Here is a 25886-nt window from a genome sequence, read left to right as displayed (position 1 = left end):
AGTTTGATTGCTTATGATATTCCTTTAATATATTTTCCTTTAGTCAAATCAATATTAGGTCTGACAGAAAGGAAGCTTTTGCCAAAGCCATTAGCCAAAGTTCAGGTTCCTGCAGCTTGTTTCCATTAAGAGGAGAAGTGATGATAGAGTCAGGTATCTTTGGTGCAATCCTGTCTATATACAAAAAATGTTCAAAATATTATTTTCTTGAATAGAGGAGGACTGAAACAACAGGAGGCAGTTTCTTTGTTCAGAGCTAGGTTCCTACCAAATTCATGGTCCATTTTGGTCAGTTTCATGGTCATAGGATTTTAAAAATCATAAATTTCATGATTCCAGCTATTTAAATCTGAAATTTCATGGTGTTGTAATTGTAGGGATCCTGACCCAAAAAGGAGTTGTGAGGAGGGTGGGGAGGAGTCACAAAGTTATTGTAGTGCGGGGTTGCAGTACTGCTACCCTTACTTCTGCAATGCTGCTGGCGGTGGCGCTGCCTTCAGTGCCGGGCAGCTGGAGAGCGGTGGCTGTTGGCCAGGATCCCAGCTTTGAAGGCAGAGCCACTGCCAGAAGCAGCACAGAAGTAAGGATGGCATGGTATGGTATTGCCACCCTTACTTCTGCACTGCTGCTGGTGGGGTGCTAGCGTCAGAGCTGGGTGCCTGGCCAACAGCTGCCACTCTCCAGCCACCCAGCTGTGAACTCAGCGCAGAAGTAAAGGTGGCAATACCGTGACCCCTCTAAAATAACCTTGTGACCCCTCTGCAACTTCCTTTTGGGTCAGGACCCTCAATTTGAGAAACACTGGTCCCCTTTGAAATCTGTATAATTTTGGGTAAAAGCACACAAAAGACCAGATTTCATGGTCAGTGATGTGTTTTTCATGGCCATGAATTTGATAGGACCCTATTCATAGCTCCAAGTCCCTTTCAGCCAACTTCTCCTTCTAGGCTTCTCTTGGTTCCATGCTCCCTATGCTTGTTTAAGTGGTATCTGGTGCATCCTTGCTGCCTTCTCTGTCTGTTTCTGTAGTATTTCTCATGCCTCAGTCTGACATAGACACATACCCCCTCCACCAAACAATACCCAATGCAAAAACCTCCTCCCACATAGTTCCATTTCCTGGTTAGATTCATATGTCCCTTTGTTTTGGTTTGAGACTCTTATTGTTTCTTACATTTATCCTGAATGAAGGGTGCCTGTTACACAGATGCCAGGTTTTTAATGTTATCTACAGAATGAATATTTCTATTTGAATAGTATTAACTTCCGTGAAGTCAGATCAAATTAAAATAGAATATTTATACAACTGCAACTACTTACATGACAGCTACATAAGGTAAATACAAAATAGCTTACAAATTAATTCCATCCAATGTTTTCAAACTATAAAACAAGTAAAAACCCAATCCTGTACACCCTTACGCACCTGAGTGGTTCTTACTGTTGCAAGTAGTTCCGTTAAAGCCATTTCTCTCAAGGATCTCCAGATTGATTTGCATATGGTGGACCCTTCCCCCGCTTGGAGATCCATTGGTTTCAAAGTGTACCAAGGCACGCTGGTGTGAAGAAAGATATGGGTGGGTTACCAATATGGGGAAGGGAAATTCCCGCACCCCCCAACTCAGCAGCCAACCAGAACTCCAAGGAATATCTTCCTCCCTACCAGTTTGGTCAAATCATGTGGTAGAGGGCTTTCCCTTCACCCACCCCCCAACCCCCCGGTTCTTGTGATGCACACAGAAAGCAGAAGACCAGAAGTGCAAAGTGCAGGCAATGCAATGTTTGTTGGGGTTAGTTTCAAGTAAGCATATCCATAGCTCTACATGCCGGCAGGGTCTGTTAATCAGTGTTCTGTTCCCAGCTCTCACACCGGAGAGCCTTGCCTGTGTCCCCATTCCCACCTCCTCCTCCTTAGCAAGTCCAAATATACCTGCAATGCACGCCCCTACTCCAGCCCCTTACAGCTTATGGTCATGTTCTGTTTTGAAGGGTCATGAGTCTGGGGTCTTTGTCCCAACTCTTTTGTATCCCATGGGAGGGATAAGCAGTGAGGTTGTGTCCTGGACAATGCTAGGCTTTTCTTTGGCCTTTAGTGCTGCTTATGGCTGACCCTTCATCCCTCTTTGCCCCCCTTAACTGGTTGCTTGACCTTGGCTTGAGAGAAGAGCCAGGCAGTCTTCCAATGTATGCTCATATATTACACTCCCACCATATCCTGTAACACTTTTAACTCCATCTCTTATCACCCCATCTGCTTGTGGGCAGATGTAACACAAGGTGTCTTTATTCTTTGTTTACACATATTAATAAGGATATAATAGAATCAAAAAGGCAAACCCAAAATTCTATGCCAGGCTAACAAATAGGCCTATATACTAACACCATCTTTCCCACTCAGAGGGGGTGAGGGTAGGGGATAGAAATTCTTTGGCTAAAATGCCAAAGAATGATTTCCTATAACAACTGAATTAGCAAAGGAATGCATACATATAATTTTAATATTCAGTGACTGAATATTGATAATAACTGTTGAGCCAACATTTCAAAAATATGGAAGATATTGTTCACTGTCCTATGTAACATCATGATGAATTAATGTAAAGTGTTGAGATGGATGTATTCAAAGTACAACCTACGCAGAATTTTGCACACAGTTTAAGGATATAGAGAGTCATGAAATTTATTAGTTGCTTAATTTACATAAGCTTTCTCTTGTTCAGTTGTGTTTATATTCCAAAGTTTACTCATAGGTATATTTTATTAAAATTTTCCTCTGCATCTGTTGCTTTGTGAAAGCCTTCTTTTTGTTATGTGTAGGCTTTCAGTCATTAACTGTTAGGTGAATTTTAAGTTTAGGGTTCCCACTGAAATTAATATTGCTTAGTTTCTACTCTTGGCATATACTGTATGAACTGTTGTGTGCACTTATAAAATACTTAATCATGGACTATTTCAATAGAAACTGTACTTTAATGAAAAGTGGCTGGATAAAGGTTTTTACTTAAAATGTCAGGCATATGAACCAGGCTTCATAAACTACAGTTTTTCATGATAGAATCCCTTTATTTGTTTGAATATATGACTGTATTACTCAGCTGTTCATTCTCCATTTGTTGACCAATGTTGTTTATGGAACACTTATTTTAAAAAATTATACAGCCTACATCTTGCAGAACTGAAAACAAAAATCTTCAGCCATTCAGAAGGTTCTCAGGATGATAGTTTGTGGATTGTCTAAATTTGATGTTAAACAGCTTCGTATTTTACTTTGTTCTTAGTACTTGTTATGCAGACATTATCTTGTTTTTTTTTCTTGAACTTAGGAATCAAGGTGCATGACAGCAGTAAATTAAGTAACAGGGGAATTGGTAATTTTTTGTTCTCAGTCTGAACAATTGTATCTTCTGACCTACTGAACCATCAGTATAATATTATTGGTTTTTCTGAAAGACCTATTGTAGTTTCCTTTGTATCTCATTCCAATATTCTATCAAATTTAGTAAAAAAAACCCCAGATTTATTCAGCCAGGGGCAAGATTTAGAACTATTGATGTGGAAGAGGAGAATTAACCTGGCTTAGTATCCTGGGACCAACACAGCTAAAACAACTTAGAAGGGAAAAGACATTTTACGTGCTTTTCATGTAATCCTTCAGACATTTTCTATCTTAACCTTTTAGCAGGTCTTTTCTTCACTATATTTTTAATGAGGGATTTGCATCTGAAATCTTGACTAATTTCCCAGAGTAATTTGTTTAATGTTCATGTTTTGCATTGCAAATTTTTTAAAAGTTACAAAGACACCTACCGTTGTTGTAATAATTAAGTATCCAAACTTTGAGTTAGCCATATGGTTGTGTGATTGGATCTTCTCCTTATTGTGACAGAAACAGGTTTCAGTTTCTAGGTCTTGTCTCTTGCACAGCTTTGGGGTAAAGAATTCATCATGTTGGTCTGTAATGACTCCCCTTAGTTACTTCATAGCAGTTTTTCATGGATTTTAAAGGTCTTTATTATAATGAAATCTGGTTGTTATGATGTATGGCCATGAGGTTAAGACGTGTAAAAATCCTTGAGAATACCTAGTATTCCAGAAGCATGAGGAGGACAGAATATTATTAGACAATTTGTATTTTCTTTGCTAATGCCCAGGCATTGGAAAAGTGATTCTGAATTAAAATATTAAGGAAGGTGCCAACATTTAAAATATTATTTCTCAAGTTCATGTATCCATTTGATGTCCTATTTTCCCCTATGCGGATGTAATTCCTAAAGAGGAGAAGGAACTCCATGACTGGTAACTTGGTGTTTCCTACTCTTTCTTCTGTTTGCAGGCAGGATTCCCTAACCATGAAAAAAATCAGTCCTTCTGCCCCATACTCCACAGCTCACTTGAGACTTTGCAGGTGCTACCCGAGGCACCAGGTATCCATTTGAGTGCCGCTATCCTTTGCTCTGCCACACAGACCTACAGGATCCTGTTGTTACCTAAAAAGTACAGCCCCTGCCTCCTAAATTTCTTCCCAGTGGAGGGTTCCACAAGATGAAAGGGAAAACAGCCCAAACTGATGCAGACTCAAGTTTAAATTAACTTGCTATGTCTTTTGCCACTATTTTTGTGACTGAAGAATACAGGAGTCTAGTCAACTCCCCATCTGTCAGTCACCCCTCCCCCCCATTCTAGAAACCAGTGGAGTTCATAAGGGCTCAGATGAAATCAGGAGCACACCACTTATATAGAATTCCCCTATATCCATGGATGGCAGTTCTTCTTGGTTTGGTTACACTGGAGGAGGATGGGATCATTCAAAAAAATAGTTTAGTTAATTTTGGGGGGGGAACTAACTAGGGGTGTGTGGGTTTTTTCACACAGAAGAGCGAATAGAAATGAGTGGATCAATTTATAAATTGATTACACTTTTATTCAGTTCATAGAACAATAATAATATATCTTTCATTAAATCTATGTACAAGATACCCATTCCTAACTTATCACAAAGCACTTTACAAACTACATGCAGGAAAAAAAAAACATTTATCCAAACAGTTATATTTGAACCCAGCAGAGGAGATAGACACAGTCACAGATAAAGCTGATAGAAATATAGCCATGTGATGTGCTCACTTTATTGTTCTAGCTGTATAACTGAAACTAACACAAAAGTGTGGCTTTGCACTGGGGAGGAGAGAGTGCTAACATTTAAAGCAGGGGCGGGCAAACTTTTTTGCCTGAGGGCTGCATCGGGTTTTGTAAATTGTATGAAGGGCCGGTTAGGGGAGGGAGTCGTGGCCCGGCCGCCACCTCCTATCTACCCCACCCCCCGGGACTCCTGCCCCATCCAAACCCCCCTGTTCCCTGACGGCCTCTCTGGGACCCCTGCCCCATCCACACCACCCCGCTCCCTGTCCCCTGACCGCCCCTGGACCGCCGCCGCCATATCCAACCCCGCCTCATTCCTGATGCCTCCCCCTACCCCTGGGACTCCTGCCCCATCCAACCACCCCTTCTCCCTGTCCCCTGACTGCTTCCAGAACCCCTGCCCCTGACTACCCCCTGCCACCCCATCCAACCCCACCTCCTTCCTGATAGTCCCCCCGGACCCCTGCTCCCATTCAACCCCCTGTTCCCCCCAATCACCCCGCCCCCTGCAGGGCCGGCTCCAGGCACCAGCCCTCCAAGCATGTGCTTGGGGCGGCACCTGGAGGGGGGCGGCGCTCACACGGGGAGAGCAGGGCTGCAGCCGGGTTCGCCGCCCTCCCCCGGCACTCCGGCTGCCGGGGAGAGCGGAGCTGCGGCGGGCTCGCCGCTCTCCTGGCGCTCCAGCTGGCCGGGGAGAGCGAGGCTGCCCTCCTCCCGGCGCTCCGGCTGGTCAAGGAGAGCAGGGCCGCGGCCGGGCTCTCCGCCCTCCCCTGCTGCGCTCCCCGCCGGGGGGCGAGGGGCGGCGGGAGGCTTTTTTGCCTGGGGCAGCAAAAAAGCCAGAGCCGGCCCTGGCCCCCTGACCACCACCCTGAACTCCCATGCCCTCTATCCAACCACCCCTGCTCCCTGCCCCCTTACCGCGCTGCCTGGAGCACCGGTGGCTGGCGGCGCTACAGCCACACTGACCGGCTGGAGCCGGGCCACGCTGCTACCGCCACCACACAGCACAGAGCACCGGGTCATGCCAGGCTCTGCAGCTGCGCTGCCCCAGGAGCTCACAGCTCTGCCGCCCAGAGCATTGCGTCTGCGGCAGAGCGAGCGAGCTGAGGCTGCGGGGGAGGGGGGTCAGCAGGGGAGGGAACAGGGGCGAGCCTCCTGGGCCAGGAGCTCAGGGTCTGGGCAGGATGGTCCCGCGGGCCCTAGTTTGCCCACCTCTGATTTAAAGGGACTGAACATCACACAAACACTTATGTTTGAATGTCCCTGTTACCTGGTTTTCAATTTTGCCCTCTGAAAACTTGTTCAGTAGCTCACTCAATGAGAAGAACAACCACTTATATGAATATTTTTGATCCCCCCAAATGTTTCAGACAAATAGGATTGGTTGTACACAAACAAATCAGTTCCCGCTGATACTGAATCCTGTTGAGTTCGCTACACACTAATGGAGGACAGGAATTAAATACCACCTTATCCTAGTGAAACTGCACCACAGCATTCAGATGGTTTTATATTTTGTTATACAAGGTTAGTTAGTTATATTTTATGTTATGCAAGGTCAGTTAGGGCTTCCTATTAAACCTGGTGAAATGAATACTACCTCCATTGTAGTGAAACTTCTGCTTTAAAGGTAATATGGGCTACTTCATTTTGTGACATGCAAAGTATGACTATAATGGACCCTTGCATGGAAATACATATCTGTGTGATGGTGCAGTGTGTGAAAAATATTCCCGTGTTGTTGGCTCCAGCTTTTTTGCCGCCCAAGCGGCGAAGAAGAAAAAAAAAAAAGCTGCAATCGGCGGCACTTCAGCGGCTGCTCTACCACACCACTTCATTCTTCAGCGGTAATTCGAATTGCCACCAAAGACCCAGATGTGCCACCCCCTTACATGGGCCTCTCCAAGCACCAACTTGCTGCGCTGGTGCCTGAAGCCGGCCCTGGCTGCAACTAAGGGATTTATATCACAGCAGGCACATTACACTTCCATTTCATTTATGTATCCCAATTGACTAATTTTGCTTGTGTCTACATGGCCGATGAAGTGAACTCCTTTTTTGCTACTGTTTTATGCCCTACATAGAATATTCCTAAAACAGGCTATGGGACAGCACAAAGTTGCTGTTGAAAAGATACAGAAACTGGGTGTTACATTATTTCATGTTTAATTAGTGTGGCTCCATTATTAAATTGTATGTAGCAGTTTATTTTGAATGATACATTAATGCTGAATTACAGTGGAATCTTTATGGAGGCACTGTTCATGTCATATTCACATTACTATCACTAATGTATCATGCTCAGTGGTGTTACAGTAAATACCACATGAATAATTAATAGTGGGGTGCTAACATAAATTGACCACACTCTCTAATAAGTAGCTCTTCTTTAATAATTTGTTTAGTATTCACTGTAAAATACTTAATTATAATGAATCTATTTTGTCATGTTGTAATGGTGAGTTGCAATTTCATAGGAATTCCAACATAAGTGACACCCCTGCCAGCCTGAACAGGACTGGAGAATTCTTTGGTATTATCAACCCTTAGGATTTGAGTTTTATATTGTTATTTTTACTTCTCTCACATCATATGATTTTAAAGGCCTTCATCTTTGAGCAATTTGGACCAAATCTGGAAATTCTTATTCATCTATAATTCAGTCCTCAGTCAGACAAAGCTCCCATTTAAGTTCTGTGGAAGCTGTGCCTTAAGGAAGAAATCTTTAAGGATTTGAAACACGCCGCCGCCCGGCCCGAGGCTGTGCTGGTATCTGGAAGGGAGGTTCTGTCACAATCTATAAGGCTAGAGACGGCTGTTGACAGATTTAACTTGCCAAATGTTTAGGTAGATTTATGACAAAGTTTAGCAAGGTAGCTCAAATGACATTGATTTTATAGCAGTCTTTAATACCCACATCTTATAATTTTGGAATTTTATAAACATGGACACAATTGTAGGTGGTTTTCAAAATCATTTTTGGTCAGAGTTTTATTTCATGAAAACAAATGGTGATTTGATCAAGTCATGATCAAAGTCTCAATATATTGGAACCTCAAAATGGTTTCAGTTTTGAATCACCTGTATCTCACGAGAAAAAGACAAAATAGAAGAAACTAAAGAGAATTCAGTTTTGCGAAATGGAGTGTTAGGATATGGTTTGCAAAAGTAAAACAAGGGTTGGTTTGGATATTGCTCTCGTTTTATCCTAGCCACAAAGTTCAGAGTAAGAGAGCAGTTGTATGAATGATCCCTGTTTTTGACTTGTTTCTAAACATTAAACTATGCAAAATGTATCACATTTTAACATTTTTTAAAAGTTTTCTTAAGAAGCCAGGTAATGTCATGCATATCAGTCTAGATACTTTATTGACTGGTAATGGAGAGAAAGAGAGCAAAGATCTGATGAGTCTCTGATCTTTATATTAAAAACAGAAAATTCCATCTATCCTGTTATCCTCTCAGGCCAAAAAATGTGACCAGATTCACCCCAAGGGCAAGAGTTGAGAACTGGTATGAGTGACGTCTAGATCTTGAAACCAATCAATAAAAACAAAAAGCACAACTTTGCCGCTGTGAACACAATGGAAAAGCTCTTCCCTCAGTCCTGGGCAGGATTGGTGCCCAGAGCAGAGCAGTTATTGGCTTGGGAGCAAGAAATAACTCTACTCTTACTGGCACCTTTTTTAACCCCTGCCAGTATGAGGGATGTGCCATGTGCATCCGTGCGTGCCTGGGCTTACCGCTGCACACATCCTTCCAGTCATAAAGGGTCAGTAGAAGCCCATTCCAGTCACCCAGAGATCAGCCTCCCGACTCAAACAGGAAAAAGGAAATAGAGAGAAACATATAGGTCACGTGTATATTCATTCTGTAATGAGTTAGAGATTCTCATTTCAGTGCACACTTTAAATTGAGAGCTTATTACTTCTCTTTAATTTTCTCTCTTTGGATCTACTTAAAATATTTTCAAGCTTTTTGAAACTATGCAAACTATTGTATAAACCTCATTGTTGCAATTTTTACATGAAATGTATTGGGTGTGATTTCAATTTGGATTTTGTTATTGGTAAGTCAGCATTTCAGTTTGAGTGTTCCTGTGAGTATACTTAGCATTTTGTTTGTTTTATAGATTTTATACTTATATTCTGAAACTGTTTGATAGTCTTCAAAAGCTCATTTTGCCATGGTTTCTTTTATCCATTTCAAGGTGCTAAAATGAAAAAGAGAAACAAGTTACTTGTTTAAAGCATGTTTACTTGCCTCCCAAACAAAATAAGAAAATAATCTTGTTCCAGCCATGCTTTTCTCAATACAGGAACAGAAGAAGTTTAAGAAGGTGACTTTAAACCACCATCTTAATACTTCCTCTCAGAGCCGGATTAACCCATAGGCTAATAAGGATATAGCTTTAGGCCCTCTTATTTTTAGGCCCTACTGTAGGCCCTCCATTCCATACTGAAGTAACAGCTGAGCAATGGTAGCGGGGCCATCGGAATTTTTTTGTCTCATTAGATATTGCTTTGTACAAATTAATCCATCAAGATGATGAATTCAATTTATTGTTGTTGTAACTTTGTCTTTGTGGGCTAAGTAAGTGTTTGTGGGTCCAAGCAATATTGAACTTTTTACACAGTAGGCCTACACTTGACAATAGAAACCATGCCTAAGAAAGGAGGATGGCAGAAATTGAAGGAGGCCAAAGAAAGAGGGCAAAGACAAGATGTAGGGTTGAAAGGTACTCCTTCTCTCCTAACATTTTTTCTCCTACTAAGTCTGGTGGTGAGGAAGTCCAGGCGAATACCAGCCCAAGTGAACAGGCTGCACCTGCACCTGATGAAAAGGAGCAGTCTCCTGTGCTTCTCTAGCTTCAGTCTCAACCTACTCATCTGAAGACTTTCCCAGTGATAGTAATATAAAAATATCCTTCTCCACTGATCCAGGCAAGTGGGACAGGACTTCTCAAGATCTCCTTGCCTATTGGACTGAGAAGGGCCCACAGAAATGCCAGAATTTAGATGACAGGTTTGAGAGTGGTTTCAGGTTTCAGAAACTAGATGCTGACTTTTCATTGACAAAGCAAGAGTACACCAATGAGAATCGCTACCCGACCACATCAGTGTTTGAATATGTGAAGCCTAACAAACAGATTGGCAAGTGAGAATGGCTCATCTATTCTAAGAAGAAAGTGCACAGTTTTTATTGCTGCCTGTTTTCTGATATCAATAAGTAGGGAATGTTCTGCAAAGGCTTCAGTGATTGGAAGAATACTGCGTACATTGCATACCATTAGTGAGCAGCATACATTGTCAGTTAACAGCTACCATGCCCGAAAGAAAGTTAGTGACAGAATTGATACCCAAATGGAAAACCAGTTTTTGGAAGCTCATGCTTATTGGAAGAACGTCCTCAAACACATTCTCAGACGCGTAGTTGAAACAATAGTTTTTCTTGCTGAGTGTGGTCTGCAATTCTATGGCTCAGATAAGACTTTTGGATTGAAACACAATGGCAATTACCTTGGATTTCTAGAGCTAATTGCTAAGTTTGATCCTTTCTTAGCTCAGCACATCAATGAAGATGCAGATCATTGAAAAGGACATTCATCATATCTATCAAAGACTATTTGTGGTGAATTCATTGCACTGCTGGCAAAGATGAGGCTATCAGCCATTGTAGATGAGATCAAAGATGTGGGATATTTTTCAGTGTCTGTTGACTCAGCACCAGACATGTAGATCAGCTGACTGTCATCTTGCATTATGTGCTACCTAGTGGACCATTTCGTGACCTTCATAAACATCACCAGCCACACAGGGGCGAAATCGTACCTACTCGATTTCCTCACCGAAAATGGGATTGACATCAGCCTTTGTCGTGGCCAAAGCTATGACAATGCAAGTAATATTAGTGGCAAATAATCAGAAATGCAGGCAAAGATAAAAGAGCACAATGTTTTGGTTGATTACATACCATGTGCTGCACACTCACTCAACCTTGTTGACCAGTCTGCCATGGATGGTTGTGTAGAAGCAATTTCTTTTTTTGGATTTGTCCAAGAATTGTACACTTTTTTCTCTGCATCTACCAGTAATTGAATGACTCTTGGAGATTCACTACTAAAGGGATGACCAGTGCCCAAATCACTTCCAGGGACATGGTGGAGTGCCAATGCTGAAGCTGTGAATGCAGTGTTCTGGGATACCCAAACATACTTGAAGTGGGAGCAGGGGTGAAAGTAACTGAGGACACTTACCAGTATGGGGGGGGGGGTGCTCTGGCCCCCAGAAGGGGCAGGACCTCAGGCAGAAGGGGCAGGGCTGGAGGGTCAGCATCCCCCAGATAGCCCTTGGCCCATGCTGCCCAGGGCTCCCGTGTTGATTTAAAGGGCCCAGAGCTCCGGACGCAGCTGCTGCGGTAGCGGCCACTGCGTTGGGAGCCCCGGGCTTTTTTAAATCACCGGCCCCAGGGAAACTGCTCCCTTTTTCCCCCCCGCTACCTGCAGGGCCCTTGACAGGGGAGGCAAAAGGGGCAGGGACATTAAAGCGCTACTGCAGCAGCACTTTAATGTGGGCTGGGTATGGGCCGCTGCGGGTTCTTACCAGTACGGAGTACCGGCCCGTACCGGCTCACTTTCACCCCTGAGTGCGAGAGAGATTCAAGGATGATGAATCTCAAAAATCAGCAACAAGAAAAGAATTGAAGATTCTGATTGATGAAATGTGCACTTTGGAAATTGGTATTTTGTGTGAGGTCTGGAATGATATACTTCAGCCATTTAGCAGATGCAGTCTAAGCTTGCAAAGTGCTCAGATTGACCTTTCTACTGCTGTAAACCTAATGAGGAGTCTTGGAACTGTTCTTCAACAAATACGGAATAGTTTTGATGTGTATGAAATGCGGGGGCTGCAAGGACTGCTAACCATGAGTATAAGTCAGCCAAATGCCGCAAAAGACAGAATACATGCGACAATGCAACTGCCCACTCATTCAGTGACAAGGAGGCCTTCAGAGTTAATACCTTCATCACAGTCATTGACAAACTGAAGAGGTCATTACAACATCATATCAAGGCTTACGAAAATACTGACAAAACTTTTTGTGTACTGATAATTTTTTTGCTTAACATTTCAAGTTCCCAAGTCAGTGACGTTATCAAATGTTTGTGTCAGAAGTACCCAGACGATATCCCGGTAAATTTTACTATACTAAAGAATTTCTTCAGTTTGTTGAATTCACATCACTCTCAGATATAGACGAAAGCAAATCTATTTGGATGTACCAAGTTATCACTGAATCCAATGTAATAGAATGTTTCCTAAATGTTGAAACTGCATTACGGCTGTATTTGTCACTAATGATCACTAGCTGTAGTGGAGAACGTTCCTTCTCTCTTCTAACAAGGGTCAAAAATGTTCTCCGATCCACTATGACTCAAGACCATCTCAGTGCTTTGTCCTTCTTGAGCACTGCGAATGAAATCGTCAGGTCTTTGAATTACAATGACATCATTCATGACTTTGCCACATGAAATTGTTTGTTTGAAGAATTGAGTGTAGTGAGAATAGAATAAACTTGTTAATTTTACATAAATAAATATGTGCATATGCATGTAGATAAATGTTTGAGCATTTTATAATTTTTTTTTGCAATATGTAATTCATACTTAGGCCCTTCCCAACCATTAGCCTTAGGCCCCTCATAATCTTAATCCAGCCCTGCTTTCTCCATTCTCTGCTGGCTGTGGGCCTCAAGAGTGTTCTGACATGCCCCAGTGCTTATGTCTGTAAGGGGTCATTTATACAGACTGGAGAAACCTGGACACAAATGTAGGTAATTCAGAGCTGAATTCAGCAGAAACTCCTTCCTCTCATAATGTCCCAGTTTAAGAACAAAGAAATTCAATAATTCAAAAATAGCAGCTACCCTGATTTCTCAGTCACTTTTAAAAAAATCAGTTTGGGGCAACATTGAGGTTTGTTCCTTTTCTCCCAATTCCTTTTCAGCATCCCACTTCTCTCTCTCCTTTGTCCCTTTTCTATCTATGTACAAGTAGTAGAGCACTGCTGATTGGTTCAGCAGGAGCACTCATGAAGTTTTAGCCAGGGAGAAAGAGACATAGATGGAAACCAAAGCAGACTTTATGCCCAAGAATGCAGCATTCCCCTGCCCACACAAGAACAGCAAGGGCCAGTTAAGCAGCATGGCCCACTACAGGGCCAGACCCTCTGCTCCTCATCCTCAAACTGAAGAACAGACTTTAGCTAAGCCATTAAGAAAGGCGTTCACTGTTCCTAAATTACCTGGGGGTGAGAGGGTGTGGGAGAGGCTTTTAATAGAAACACTCATAAATCCTTAAATCCATAGATCACATTTGAAAAGTGCTCATGTAATTCAGGTTGAAAAATAAGGAACTTAAGTCAAATATGACAATTTGAATGTGAGGAGTTTTTCTGAGCTATTAAACAATAAATTAATTCTAATATATATATTTTTACAATCTAAATACAGTTCCATGCCCAGAAAAGTCCTTCGTACTTTTTTACATGCAGTGTGTATATATATATTTTTAATCACTGCCTCTTCAACTCACACTCAAACTCAACATGATACCTATATAGTCTGATGAGAACAAAGTAGTTCTATTTTCAGTCTAAATCAGGAATAACATGCTGTTTCTTTCTTTTTCTTTTTTCTTTTTTCTTTTTTCTTTTTTTTTGAAATCTTTAAGCCTCAAACCATTGTGAACAAGTTAGCAGACTCCCCCCTATGCCCTTCCTGGAGCATATCTCAAGAAGCAGGTTGCTTTGTCCTTTTGGATGCTAGTTTCCTTTCATTTATTTTGACTTGTAAGGAATTAGCATGGTGTTGGCTTCAGAGCAAATTCCCTACTAGTTTCATGTATTTATGTCCCACTTACCAAAGACAGACTTTTACAAATTTTCCCGATGCCTTTATTAAAACAATTCTCATCACTCAGTGTTTAGGTTTACTTGCATAATGTATTTAAGATACTTGAACAAGTTGAGAGTGTGGCTATAATAATTTATTCTAACTACAATATCTAGCATGCAAATATTATTTGATCCTAAATACATAAGGTGAAAATGAGAATTAGTACATAGAACTTTTCCCTATGAGAAGAGAGAGAGATATTACTGACTGGATTGATTCGCCCAAACTGTGGGTCTTCGTGAGCCAGTTTTCAAAGTGATTATTCACTGGGAGAAAATTTATATTATATACAAAAGAGGAGAATGTGAATGACTGTATCAGTTATTTAGTAGTTGCATTAGCTGCTTTGCACAGAAGGTGTTGCTGTGGATGGCAGTAGCTTTAAACAAAACAAAACACAGACTAAGACACTTCAAAGATAAATGTTGCATCAGTTGTAAATTTTAAGAAATCTACCTTATGTTATTTCATATGTACCTCATGTGGCTCTGTACATGTACACAGTACTATATAGTGGCAGATCAGCATGAAACAGATCATACATCCATGCCCTGAAGGACATAAAATGGAAGGGTCTGATTCTGCAAATATAGAATATGGGACCAGATCCCCAGCAAGTGTAAATTAGTGTAGCTCCAATAACTTGACTATAGCTACATTGATTTGCACTAGCTGAGTCAGTGGCCCAAACTGTTTATAGAATCATAGATTCCAAAGCCTGATGGGCCCTTAATAATCATCTAGTCCTACTTCCAGTATAACACAGGTCATAGAACTTCCCCAAAATAATTCCTAGAACATATATTTTAGGGGAAAACATCTGATCTTGATTTAAAAATTTTCAGTGATCAAGAATCCACCATGACGTTTGGTGAACCATTGTCAGGATTCTTTTTTTCCTAATTTACCTAAAAAACTCCTTGTCATTAAGACTAATAGGGATTACTCCCAGTAGTAATTACTGTGTCCATTAGTGTTTATGGGATGAGGTCCTAAAATCATAAAGACAAAGGGAATATTGTGGAGTGAAGCATGGGTGGAACATAAGGAGGAAAAGGATATAGTTGGTATTTGCATAGATGTAAGTAGAGATGAAGTTAATAGAAGGTGGCTTCAAGGACCTTGAATTTCATATGGAAGACGAGTGACTGTTGTTCCCATTCAGGGATTTTCACATAGCTCTAATGTAAACACAAATGGTTTCCTGTCTCCACGAGTTTGGCAAGGCTGGTTTTGTCACCATCGTTGTTCACTATTGGTCAATACTGGATTGGTCAATGGATAAACTTGAAGAGGCACCTGTTGGTGTCATTGAGCTGACCACCATTCTCATTTGAATTCTTGAATATGTCAGTGACTTTGTCTTGTTGGATCAGTTTGGTGAATCACTACAGCTCCTGGCAGATTTTGTCAGGAAAGAAGCAGCACACATTGGTCTGGTTATTAATCTGGATGAAACGAAGTCCTTGGCCATTACCATCAAGCAGACTCCAGCTCCAGATTACAACCATCTTAGTATTAACCTATCTAGATAGGGCATCGAGCAGGTGGCAGTTGTGAAATATTTGGGTAGAATCATAGTACTGGAGGATGCTATAAAGATGCAGACACTTGTATAAGCAGCAGCTGCTGTTATGTTTCGAGCAACCTCTGTGGGGACATCATGACATCAAACTTTTTAGGAAGCAGAGGATCTAAAAACTCATGGTTATGGCAACTCTATTGTATGGAAGTGAAACATGGGTGCTGAGGAAGGCTGAAGAACACCAGACTGACATTTTCAGTTCTTGTTGTCTTCCTCAGATGCTCCATCTCAAAAGTCAGGCCAACATCAGAAAGGAGGATATTCAAAGCCTAATCCAGCAACTATCTCAGTCAGCATGGGTTTTATTTCAGTGGCTTCGTTGATATGGACATTGTTGCAGTTATGACAATATCCTGGACAAACCTTATGAATTAATTTAAACCTTGCTGAATTAATTTTAAGTATTTTGGGAGTCCATTTTTAAAAAAATGTTCGTGTACCATTGTATGATTGTATAGAACTTCTTTAGGAGGAAGACAATGAATGCAATCTTGCAAAATGTTAGGAACTTTAATGGGCTTTTTGAAATTGTGAACTTTTAAAATTAAGTGAATTTCCCAGGAAATCTCTAGAAGGAGTGTGTATGCTAATATAATTCCTCTGGTTATCAGCTTCTTTGAAGCTTCACCCTGGAGTGTGGACCCATTGTCTTCCTGATGACCTATTCAAAGAGCCAAACTGGATAAATGAATGGCAATCTTACTCATGAGGTTGCTTGTTTTTAGCTGAAGTTGTGATGAACTTGTGACCACAGGAAAAACTACTGATCATCAACCAGAATCCATGTTGGAGTTTGGGTGATCTCTAATAAGCTTATTAGCATGTGTGTGTGTGTTCTTTTATTGTTTTTAATAAGTCCTCTCTATTTCTTGTATCTTAAGAATAAAATGTGCTTGTTTAGAAATAGCTATGTGGTAGCTTAACTGTGAAAATTACACTGTGCCATCTCTGAAGAGAAGGCAAAATAGCCTCCTTAGGCAGCCTGTATTTTGCTGGGAATATCATAGGGTAGGCTGGGAACTCTTCAGCCTTGAAATACCTCGGTTGGAAGGGATAAATACATGTCTTTTCACCCAAGAGAGGCAAGAGCTGGGCAGCTGGAAGCATGACAGTGGGTTCCCCCTGCTGGATCACTGAGGGATAATACAGGTGCAGTTGCCCTGAACTGTGATAAACTGATTATTAGAATGGAAGACCAATGAATTCCAAAGTTTGTGTACCAAGCAATACCTCTACACAGCTGACAATCACCTGGATGCCAAAAGCTTTGGTGGCACAATAAGACTGTCAGTGGTGGACATAAACTGAATATACAACCAGACCACCTTAAGTACCTTGCTAAAGAGTAATTCAGGTGGTCCTCAATTGGCAAGAAGACCATGCCTCTGCAATTTTCCATGATGATGATGGAGTGGGATCTGGTTAAGGGGAACTTTGCCCTAGACTGTGATTTTAGTAAATTAGAGGGGTCAGGGAAGAGGGTATGGTTATAAATATTGTGGAACATATTTTGGAAAACAAAGGGGTCATAACAACTTGGTAAATTTATTTTTTGAATCCTCATACTTCCCCATCTATTGTTTCCAGCTCTTGGTTGTCATCATGTCTACCTTTAGATTGTATACTCTTTGGGGTAGGAAATGTGTCTAGACATATCTTCAATAAAGCCTCTTGAACACAGTGGCCACTAAGAAATAATAATGATCATGGTTTCTTCCCCATTAAAATAATAAGTCTTTATAGAAGTCAGCTTCCTAATTGGAAATCATATTTAATAGGTTTACAGTTGTTATTGCTTTTCAAGCTTAGTTCAGTGTTAATTTTATATTACTTCACAGATATTAATACTGCAGGGCTACACCTGTTTTGTTTGTAGTACCTACTGGTATCATGTATGTCCTCCTGGTTATCATTTGATTACTGCAGGTAAATTATTTTTAGAAAAGTACTTTACAGCCAATGAGTTTTAGTTCTTTGGAGAAGATAGAGAGGCAACATGAATTGGGCCTAAGGAAACAAAGATATATGTATTCCTCAAGGAGTATTTTCATATCAATCTTTATCTGAGCAGACCCCTCTTTGTGGAAAAGTTTGTATAGGGTACCTGAACTTTCTACATGAGATAAGATTTCCTCAGTCTACTGCCAGATTTTTTGTTAATTATTTACAAACAGAAGTCATCTGCAGTGATTCTTCACTGGATAAGTACTAATTTAAATGAAGTTCATAATGTTAAATTAAATGATAAATTCAGAAATATATGAAGTTCTATTTGTGTCAACACGTTGGGTTTTGCATCTACTGACTGTAATAATGGCACTGTATAGAATTGATTTCATATACTTAATTAGTTCCTTTCATAGATTCAGTAGGTTAAATCAGCATATTTATGACCATGTATAATATCTCTTGTATATGTGATAGAGCTTTTGTCAGGAGAAGATATCTTGCCCTGACTTGGCTTGTGGAATTTATCTAAGATATCTTTTCTACCTATGACTATTAACTCAGTGGCAGATTCTCCAATCTACTAAAACTTCTGTGCCATATATGCAGGGCAAAGGGGCCTTAAGTTTGGCTGGAGATATCCATGGGAGAATCCCGCGGATAGGAAAGCTATCTGCTGGTGCAGGTGGCTCTGCTACCTACTCTAACTTCAGTCCCCCTTACCCTGAATAAAGGCAGTGCAACATCTGGGCAGGATGAGGAGGGGAGGAAGCATGATGAAGTAGAGCTCCACTACATTTGATCCTCCACAAGCCGGGACTGACCTCTAACTTATGCCAAGGTGGGATGGCCCTGAATCAAGGAGTCACAACCCAGCTCCCTGATGCTTCCATTCTCCATACTATCTAAACAGATCTCAAATAGAGAGCAGAATCAAGACTTATATGTAAGATAGTCAATGTCTTCTCTTTCTTCTTCTTGTAATTGTTGGGAATATGTAAAGAAATCGATTGTAGCAGAGGAATTTAAAAACAAACACTGCAATATTCTTTAGGAGCCAGAAACTTCCAAAGTTGATAGTACCTGTCAAGACCATACTTGGTTTTGGAGTCAGTCTTTTGGCAATTGATTATTTATATATAGATATAATATATGCATTTCTCCATGAGGATGTTCCCAGAAAAAAATGCATTAAAATTCCAGATAACATTATGTTAAATTTTCAAAAGGGATCTCTAAACTTGTACCTCAAAATTATGCTTAGACCAACTTACAAATGCACATTCCCATTTGGAAGTGTGAATGGGTGCATTAGTTTAGAAACAACCTTTGAACGTGACCTAAGAATCTATTTTAAATCCACACATAGTATTTGAAATACCTGTGGTTGGAGGTTTACAAATTTCTTAGCTATTATTTCATTTGATGTAGGTTTGGGTCTGGCTCAGCATTTTTCACTCAGAACAATACACTTCACTCAGAACAATACACTGTATTTTATTTTTGCCTCATATTTAAGTCTTAATATTCAGTCCAATATAAATTATATATTTTAAAGTTCCTGTCGTATCTACGTACCAGTTTGTGACTGTAGTTCAGAACAGGTAAATATAGTTCTTTATTTTTTTCCAAAGCTGCTAATATTTAGATTATCTGTTTTTAAACAGTATTTCATTCTTTTCTCCTCTGCTTAAATCCTGAGTTTTGAAGTTATTTGTGACCTAGCATATCTATATTGCATTCTTGATATACTTTTGTTACCCTTCAATCAGAAAACAAGCTAAGTCCACAGCCTAAACCTTCACCTCATGCTGCACACCTTCCTTTCCAGACTGGCAATAAAACAACACTCTTTATTGCTGAGAGGGAAGGGAAGGTCTTTTCTGTCCACCCTCCAGACTGCTGGGAGAAGGCTTCATCCACTTTTCGGTTGTGAAGGAGGGTAGCTGTTGATTTCATCATTGGCAGATGTCAGCAGCTTCTTTGTTGCTGATGGAAGAAATTGTTCCAATAGCTATCATACTGTCAGATTTTTGTTTTTTACCTTAGGACTTTACTCTCCATTTTGTCTAGTATTTTTATCAGGTAAAAGAGGGAGTCAGTGTGGTCAGTGCTCCCCTTATTTCTGCCTAAGACCAGAATAAAGATAAAGTACAGAAGCAACATATTTCTCTCAAATAGTCTCTATTGCTTATGTATTATAAAAGAGACAGTGTTAGGTTTGAATATAATCATTATTTTATTTTCTTGAAATGGATAATCCACCTTTTTAATTTATTTTAATGTGCCTATTTCCTTTAGCTGAATGTGGAGCAAGTGTCTCTGGAAATGAAGGAACATTGCTGTCTCCAAATTTTCCATCCAATTATGACAACAACCACGAATGCATCTATAAAATTGAAACAGAGGCTGGTAAAGGGATCCATCTTAGAGCCAGGACCTTTCAACTGCATGAAGGAGACATTGTTAAGGTAAAAGAAAATTTGTTTCATTGTCTACTACCCTCTCCCCTCACTTTACATGAGCAATTGGTGTGTGTGTGTGTGTGTATATGTATGGAAATGAAATAGAGAATGAAATTTTATACATACATACATACATACGATATAAATTTAATTCTCTATTTCATTTGTATTTAATATAAAGAAAGATGATACCGGTCAGCTGTGATTTATATGCACGCGTGTGTGTAAATACACACACACATATAGATGTATAGATAGATATACATCTCTCTCTCGCTATATATATATATATACACACACACATACAGATCTAGATAGATGTATATATATATACATCTATCTAGATCTGTATGTGTGTGTGTATATAGGTGTGTGTGTGTGTGTTTAAAATACTATATTTTGCTACATATAATATAACCCATAGCTGACTGGCAACACCTTTTTTATATTAAATGCAAATGAAATAGGGAACTGCATTAAGATTGCAATACAGCAAGTAGAAATATGATGCTATTATAATGATGACGATGAAAAGAAAACCTAAATTGTGAACCTGAATAATTTAAGAAATTGATTTCTATCCAAAGTGAACATGTTTATATCTACAGAGTTGTGAGTACTTCATGAGGGCAGTATCTAATCCTGGATGCCCCTTTTATTCTTAAAAATTTGCTTTTCCATTTTTTTTAACCTGTGCAATAATATTAATTAAGACATAACCAAATAATGAATATCCATCTCATCATTGAAAAATGTGAGGAGTATAATCACCCAATGATCATGTGCTTTATTGACTACACAGAAGTGTTTGATACCATCCAACATGACTAACTTTTGTGGATAGTGGCTGGTATGGGGATTTCAAAGCACTCATTGAACTCATCACAAGTCTCTACTACCACCAGCAGACCACGATGTGAACAGTAGTAGGCAGCACTGGACAGGATGTGAAACAAGGATGTATTTTGCCCCAAACCTTTTAACATATATACCTAATATATTATGAGACAAGCCTTGGAATGTTTTGGTAAAGGAGCTGGGATTTCCATCGCCATCACATCTGCTGATAACACAACATTCTTTGCTGCAACCACTGATGCAATGCAAAAAATGTTGGAGTATGTAAAAACAGTTAGTGAGGAATATGGGCTACATTTACATTGATACTAGCAAAAACAGGATGCAAGACAACATCATGATTAACAAACAAGCTGAATAAGCAGTAGATACATTTAATTGTCTCAGATCGTATCTATCCAGCCAGCAAGGCTATTCCAAAGAAATCAGAAGATGACTAGGGATGGCTCGCTCAGCTACTGACTTTACATATCTCTAATTATTAGACCTCGTTAACGGCAAATGACTACCTAAATTGGCATAAAGAAGAACAGGAGTACTTGTGGCACCTTAGAGACTAACAAATTTATTAGAGCATAAGCTTTCGTGGGCTACAACCCACTTCTTCGGATGCATATAGAGTGAATATGCATCCGAAGAAGTGGGTTGTAGCCCACGAAAGCTTATGCTCTAATAAATTTGTTAGTCTCTAAGGTGCCACAAGTACTCCTGTTCTTTTTGAGGATACAGACTAACACGGCTGCTACCCTGAAACCTGTAAATTGGCATAAAGTATCAGACATTTTGGATAAGCTCCCTCAAGACAGCAAGGAAGAGCTCAAATCTATAATTGCTGAAAATCAGCTGGTAGTGTGGATTTCCTTTCAGGCAGTTACTATGTGCCTTGGATATAGCAGTGAGGGCCATGGCAACATACATTGCTATGCATAGAGCTTCTTGGTTGTAATCATCAGGGAGTCCTAAGGACCTACAAACAATGTTATGCCCACCTCCAAGCTGTCATTCTGAGGCCTTGATTGAGAGCCATTATGGTGACATGTGCATGATCTTTACCCCTTTTTTGGAGGACCGGCTTTGTTGTTTTCAGGGGGACTAGAATCTTATCACTCCACACCTAGAGCTCATCAAGCTGGGATAGTCCATATGATTTCAGAGCCCACCTATCCCTCACTCTTTATTGTTTGTAGAAGTAAGAATAAGAAAATTGCCCATTATGTTAAGAAAGTCTAACCAAAATATTCTTTTCTGCTGGCTGTGAACAATCCTCAGGTCCTGAGAAATGGCACTTGAGGAATCCAGTCCTGATTTAGGATACTTAAACATTCCCTCATCTTGTCCATATAACTTGTTTTTTGTGCTTCCACTTCTATTGCCACTCATGCACGTGCACAGGCCCTTTCAATCCATGGTCATAAATAATGTCTAGTTACTTGAAGGGAGAGTATTTTTCAAGGCTGAATGACACCAGGGCATCTCCCAATCAATTCATCATCACTTTCTAAGCAGGATGATTTAGGTTAAAAATATGAGATTGTTAAGGACATGGCGTGACAAAAGGCATGAGATTCAGAGGTAAGGCTCTTAGCAACAGATATGTAAAGGTATTGACATGCCTAAAGATGCAGATAGGCACCTAGAGCCAGATTTTTAAGGTATTTAGGTGCCTAACGATGCTGATAGGTGCCAAGCAGGGTTTTCAAAAGTGCCTAGGTTCCCAAATCCCAAGTACCTTTAAAAAGTTGACACTCAATGCTTACTCCTACAAAGCAGAGTATACATAGCATTAAATATTCACTAAAATCCTGTCCCTTGTTTTCAGGTGCCCAAATTAAGGTACTTTAGGGACCTGATTTTCAAAGGTTAAGTACTTTCTGAAAATCTGGATCCTTTAAGTGACTTGAGTGGGGTATCCAAAAATTGGAGGGACCCAAAAATCACCAGTCTCTTTTGAAAACTCCACCTGCCCTAGAAGGAGAGAGTGCATTTTTATAGGAACTCAATGTTGTTCACTTAAATTCACTGGTAGGTTAGGAAATGCCTTTCAAGGCAGCTGGGATTTTAAATACATTGGATTGAACTTGATCATGAAAAGCCTAGGCACAGAAAGATGATTTTAGGGCAGAGCTGTTTCCTTCCATTGTCAATATAAATAAAAATGTACACTATTATAATGGATTTTTTTTGAATTTAACATCTGTTGTTCAACTTGTTTAAATGGTGACATAGGAAGCTGAAATCCTGTCTTTTCCCACAACTTAAGCATAGCATGGACAGTAAAAGTATAAGCTTCCTACACTGCCTCAGCAAACATGCCTCAGCCCTGAACGGTATGAAGTTTGTCTGTGGGTTGGTTCTTGGCATTATGGTCTCCTAGCATGGATTTTTCAATAAAATATCCAATGTTGACAGTATTTTCTATAATATGGAAAGCTGTCCACTAAATATTGGACTCCGAACACCAGATAACTTACATAGGTCACAGAACAGACATCAGCTTGTAAGGACTTTAAAATCCATATTGATCAAAGCTGGAGTTTAACTTTAAGAAGCTTACTCCTGGGGGAATTCTGCACCAAAAAAGGAAAAATTCTCCGCAAAGTATTTTAAAATTCTGCAAAATTCTGAATATTTTGTTTGTCAAAATAATACAGTATAATCATGCCAGTTTCAATTATTTTTGTAATTTATTTCAAAATACCTGTCATCAAGTATGTCTGTAACAATACAGACAAAAAAGAAAAAGATTCAGGAAATGATTGTATTTTTTGGACCAGCAGATTCCTTACTAGGCATATTAATACAGAACTTTGAGTAATTCACTTAAACTACAATACAGAAATGTATTTTCAGTATCCCCCAGAAGTCAGTGCAAAGGGCTCAGGGGTAATGGAGAAGGAGAGGGAGAGTTAACCTGGAGGATTGTTGCGTGTGGGTGGGAGAAGTATGGAAGAGGGTTTTGGAGGGGAGGGGCAGGAGGATTCTTAGGGAGTTGGGGAGCCTCCTCTATGCAGACCCTGGCTGACCTCTTGCCTCTCCCATTCAGTCAAGCACATCTGCCCCAATCACCCGATGTCCTTGCAGCCGCTTTCCCCTCACACTGTGTCCCTGGACCCCTTCCCCCAATCCCGTGTCCCTAGAGCTCCCTACCACCCGTCCCACTGTGGTCCTGTATGCTCCCTCCCATTCAGCCCCAAGATCAATGCTGTCACTCCACTAGCTCCTGAGCCCGCACCCTAGTCTGACCACCTCCACTAGCCCTTCTGAACCCCAGTCTGCAACCCCCAGCAACCCCATGTACCCTGTGATGTCTGTCCCGTGCCTCCTCTCCTGGCCCCGCCGTGAGGAACACAGCCTCTTCCCTGTTCCTCTTCACCGATTGGCTGCCCTCTCTCCTGGCACCACAGCAGCCCCTGGTGGGCAACAGATGTAACTGCAGCACCTCTCCAGCAGAATCTATATTCTACCAAGAGAAAAAAAAACTGTGGGGGGATATGAATTCAGTGCATGGGCAGTGGCATAGAATTCCCCCAGGAGTAGAAGCTATAACAACGGTGAAAGGCTCTATAGCCCATATTCAATTATCTCAGCTAGCTAGTTCCGAAGAGTTATAAAGAGAAACATTTGTATATTGTCTAATCCCAGTATCTGAACAACTCTACTTTTTAAATTATGATTTCTAGTTATATATTTTAATGAAATTATCATCCTATAGGGTAAGACCTAACAAAAAAACCATCATTTTGGCACACTTCAAAAACATGATGTGTAAACTCTATTTGGCTCAATAGGCATTTTTGAAATTAGTACTTTTTTTATGTTGCTATTCGGAAATGAAAACATGAGATTTAATGAAAAGCTCTGTATGTTACTAAGCTGACCAATTCAAATTGGCAATGAAAAAGTCAAGAAGGAAAATGAAAAACAAATGAGGAAACTAAAACTAATGCTAATTTTTAAAATAGTTTCCATTAAAAAAAATTCATTTTTTTTTTTAAAGATTAGAATGTTTCTGGAAAAAATATTTTAACTAATACCTGTTTTTTTAAGAAAAAATATTTTCATTTGAAAAAAAAATGGGACCAGCTTTACCGCTGGCATCATTGATAATTGTAGGAGTTTTGCCTAGACATAGGAGTTAATTGTTTCACAACAAAACAAACCAGTTTACTAGGGTGTTATTGATTAACATCATTAGAATTACCTGCATGAGTAAGTACTAATGATATGAATAAGGGATATAGGATCAAGACTGTTGACTTCAGTGGGCCTATTTGTGTGATTAAGGAGTACTCGTGGGTGAAGGTTTGCGCGTTTGGGCCAAAGTTTGAAAACATAGGGTAGGGAATGATTGTAGCTTGGGGGGCAGGGGATGAGGATTCAAATAAAAAAATAAAAACAGAGCCACGGTTATGTGAACATATCTAAACCACATAACTAGGTTAAATTGTTATAGTAATTCTAATCCATTCTTCCTCTAATCCCCACTCTATTAATAAACATCTTTAATTTTGTCATGTCTAAAATGCAGATTGTAAACTGTTTGCTCTAGGAACTATAGATGAAATGCTGAGCATATTGACGTCAATAGCAGTTTTGCCATTTACTTCAGTGGGGCCAGGATTTCATCCCGTCTCTCTTACTTTTTTTTGTAAACCACTTTTGCACACACTTGTGTATGAAACATAATAAATGATGATGAGGATCAAAAGAGAAATGCATTATATTTATCACAAATAACTCTGAGGTAAAAGCAAACTAGGAACTATCAACTAGTTGATAGCATCTATTTAATGATAGCAACCATAGGACAAACAAATTACTTAAGTAAAATAAGCAGTTGCTTTATTACTGCTCTTTCTACATTGTTTCCAGTCATCTCAGTTTTAGTTAATGCAATGGTGCTTCAAGGTGTGTCAAAGTGAAATTTGGGAACTGGT

The 25886-nt window shown here is 40.1% G+C and overlaps 1 protein-coding gene across 5 annotated transcripts in view; it reads left to right on the top strand.

Annotated features, from left to right (window-relative positions):
- Window positions 1–25886, top strand: part of CSMD1 (CUB and Sushi multiple domains 1) — a 1932406-nt gene that overhangs the window by 1486462 nt on the left and 420058 nt on the right. For all 5 annotated transcript variants that reach the window (XM_008163737.4, XM_005289701.5, XM_065587776.1 and 2 more), the window contains one exon: window positions 19928–20097. In XM_008163737.4, coding sequence (XP_008161959.2) covers window positions 19928–20097 — 170 coding nt within the window. The remainder of the gene's footprint in view (window positions 1–19927; window positions 20098–25886) is intronic.

The sequence above is a fragment of the Chrysemys picta genome, chromosome 3, assembly GCF_011386835.1.
Source record: "Chrysemys picta bellii isolate R12L10 chromosome 3, ASM1138683v2, whole genome shotgun sequence".
NCBI classification, from domain to species: Eukaryota; Metazoa; Chordata; order Testudines; family Emydidae; genus Chrysemys; species Chrysemys picta.
Note: the sequence above shows the minus strand (reverse complement) of the source record. Positions and strands in the feature narration are given on the sequence as shown.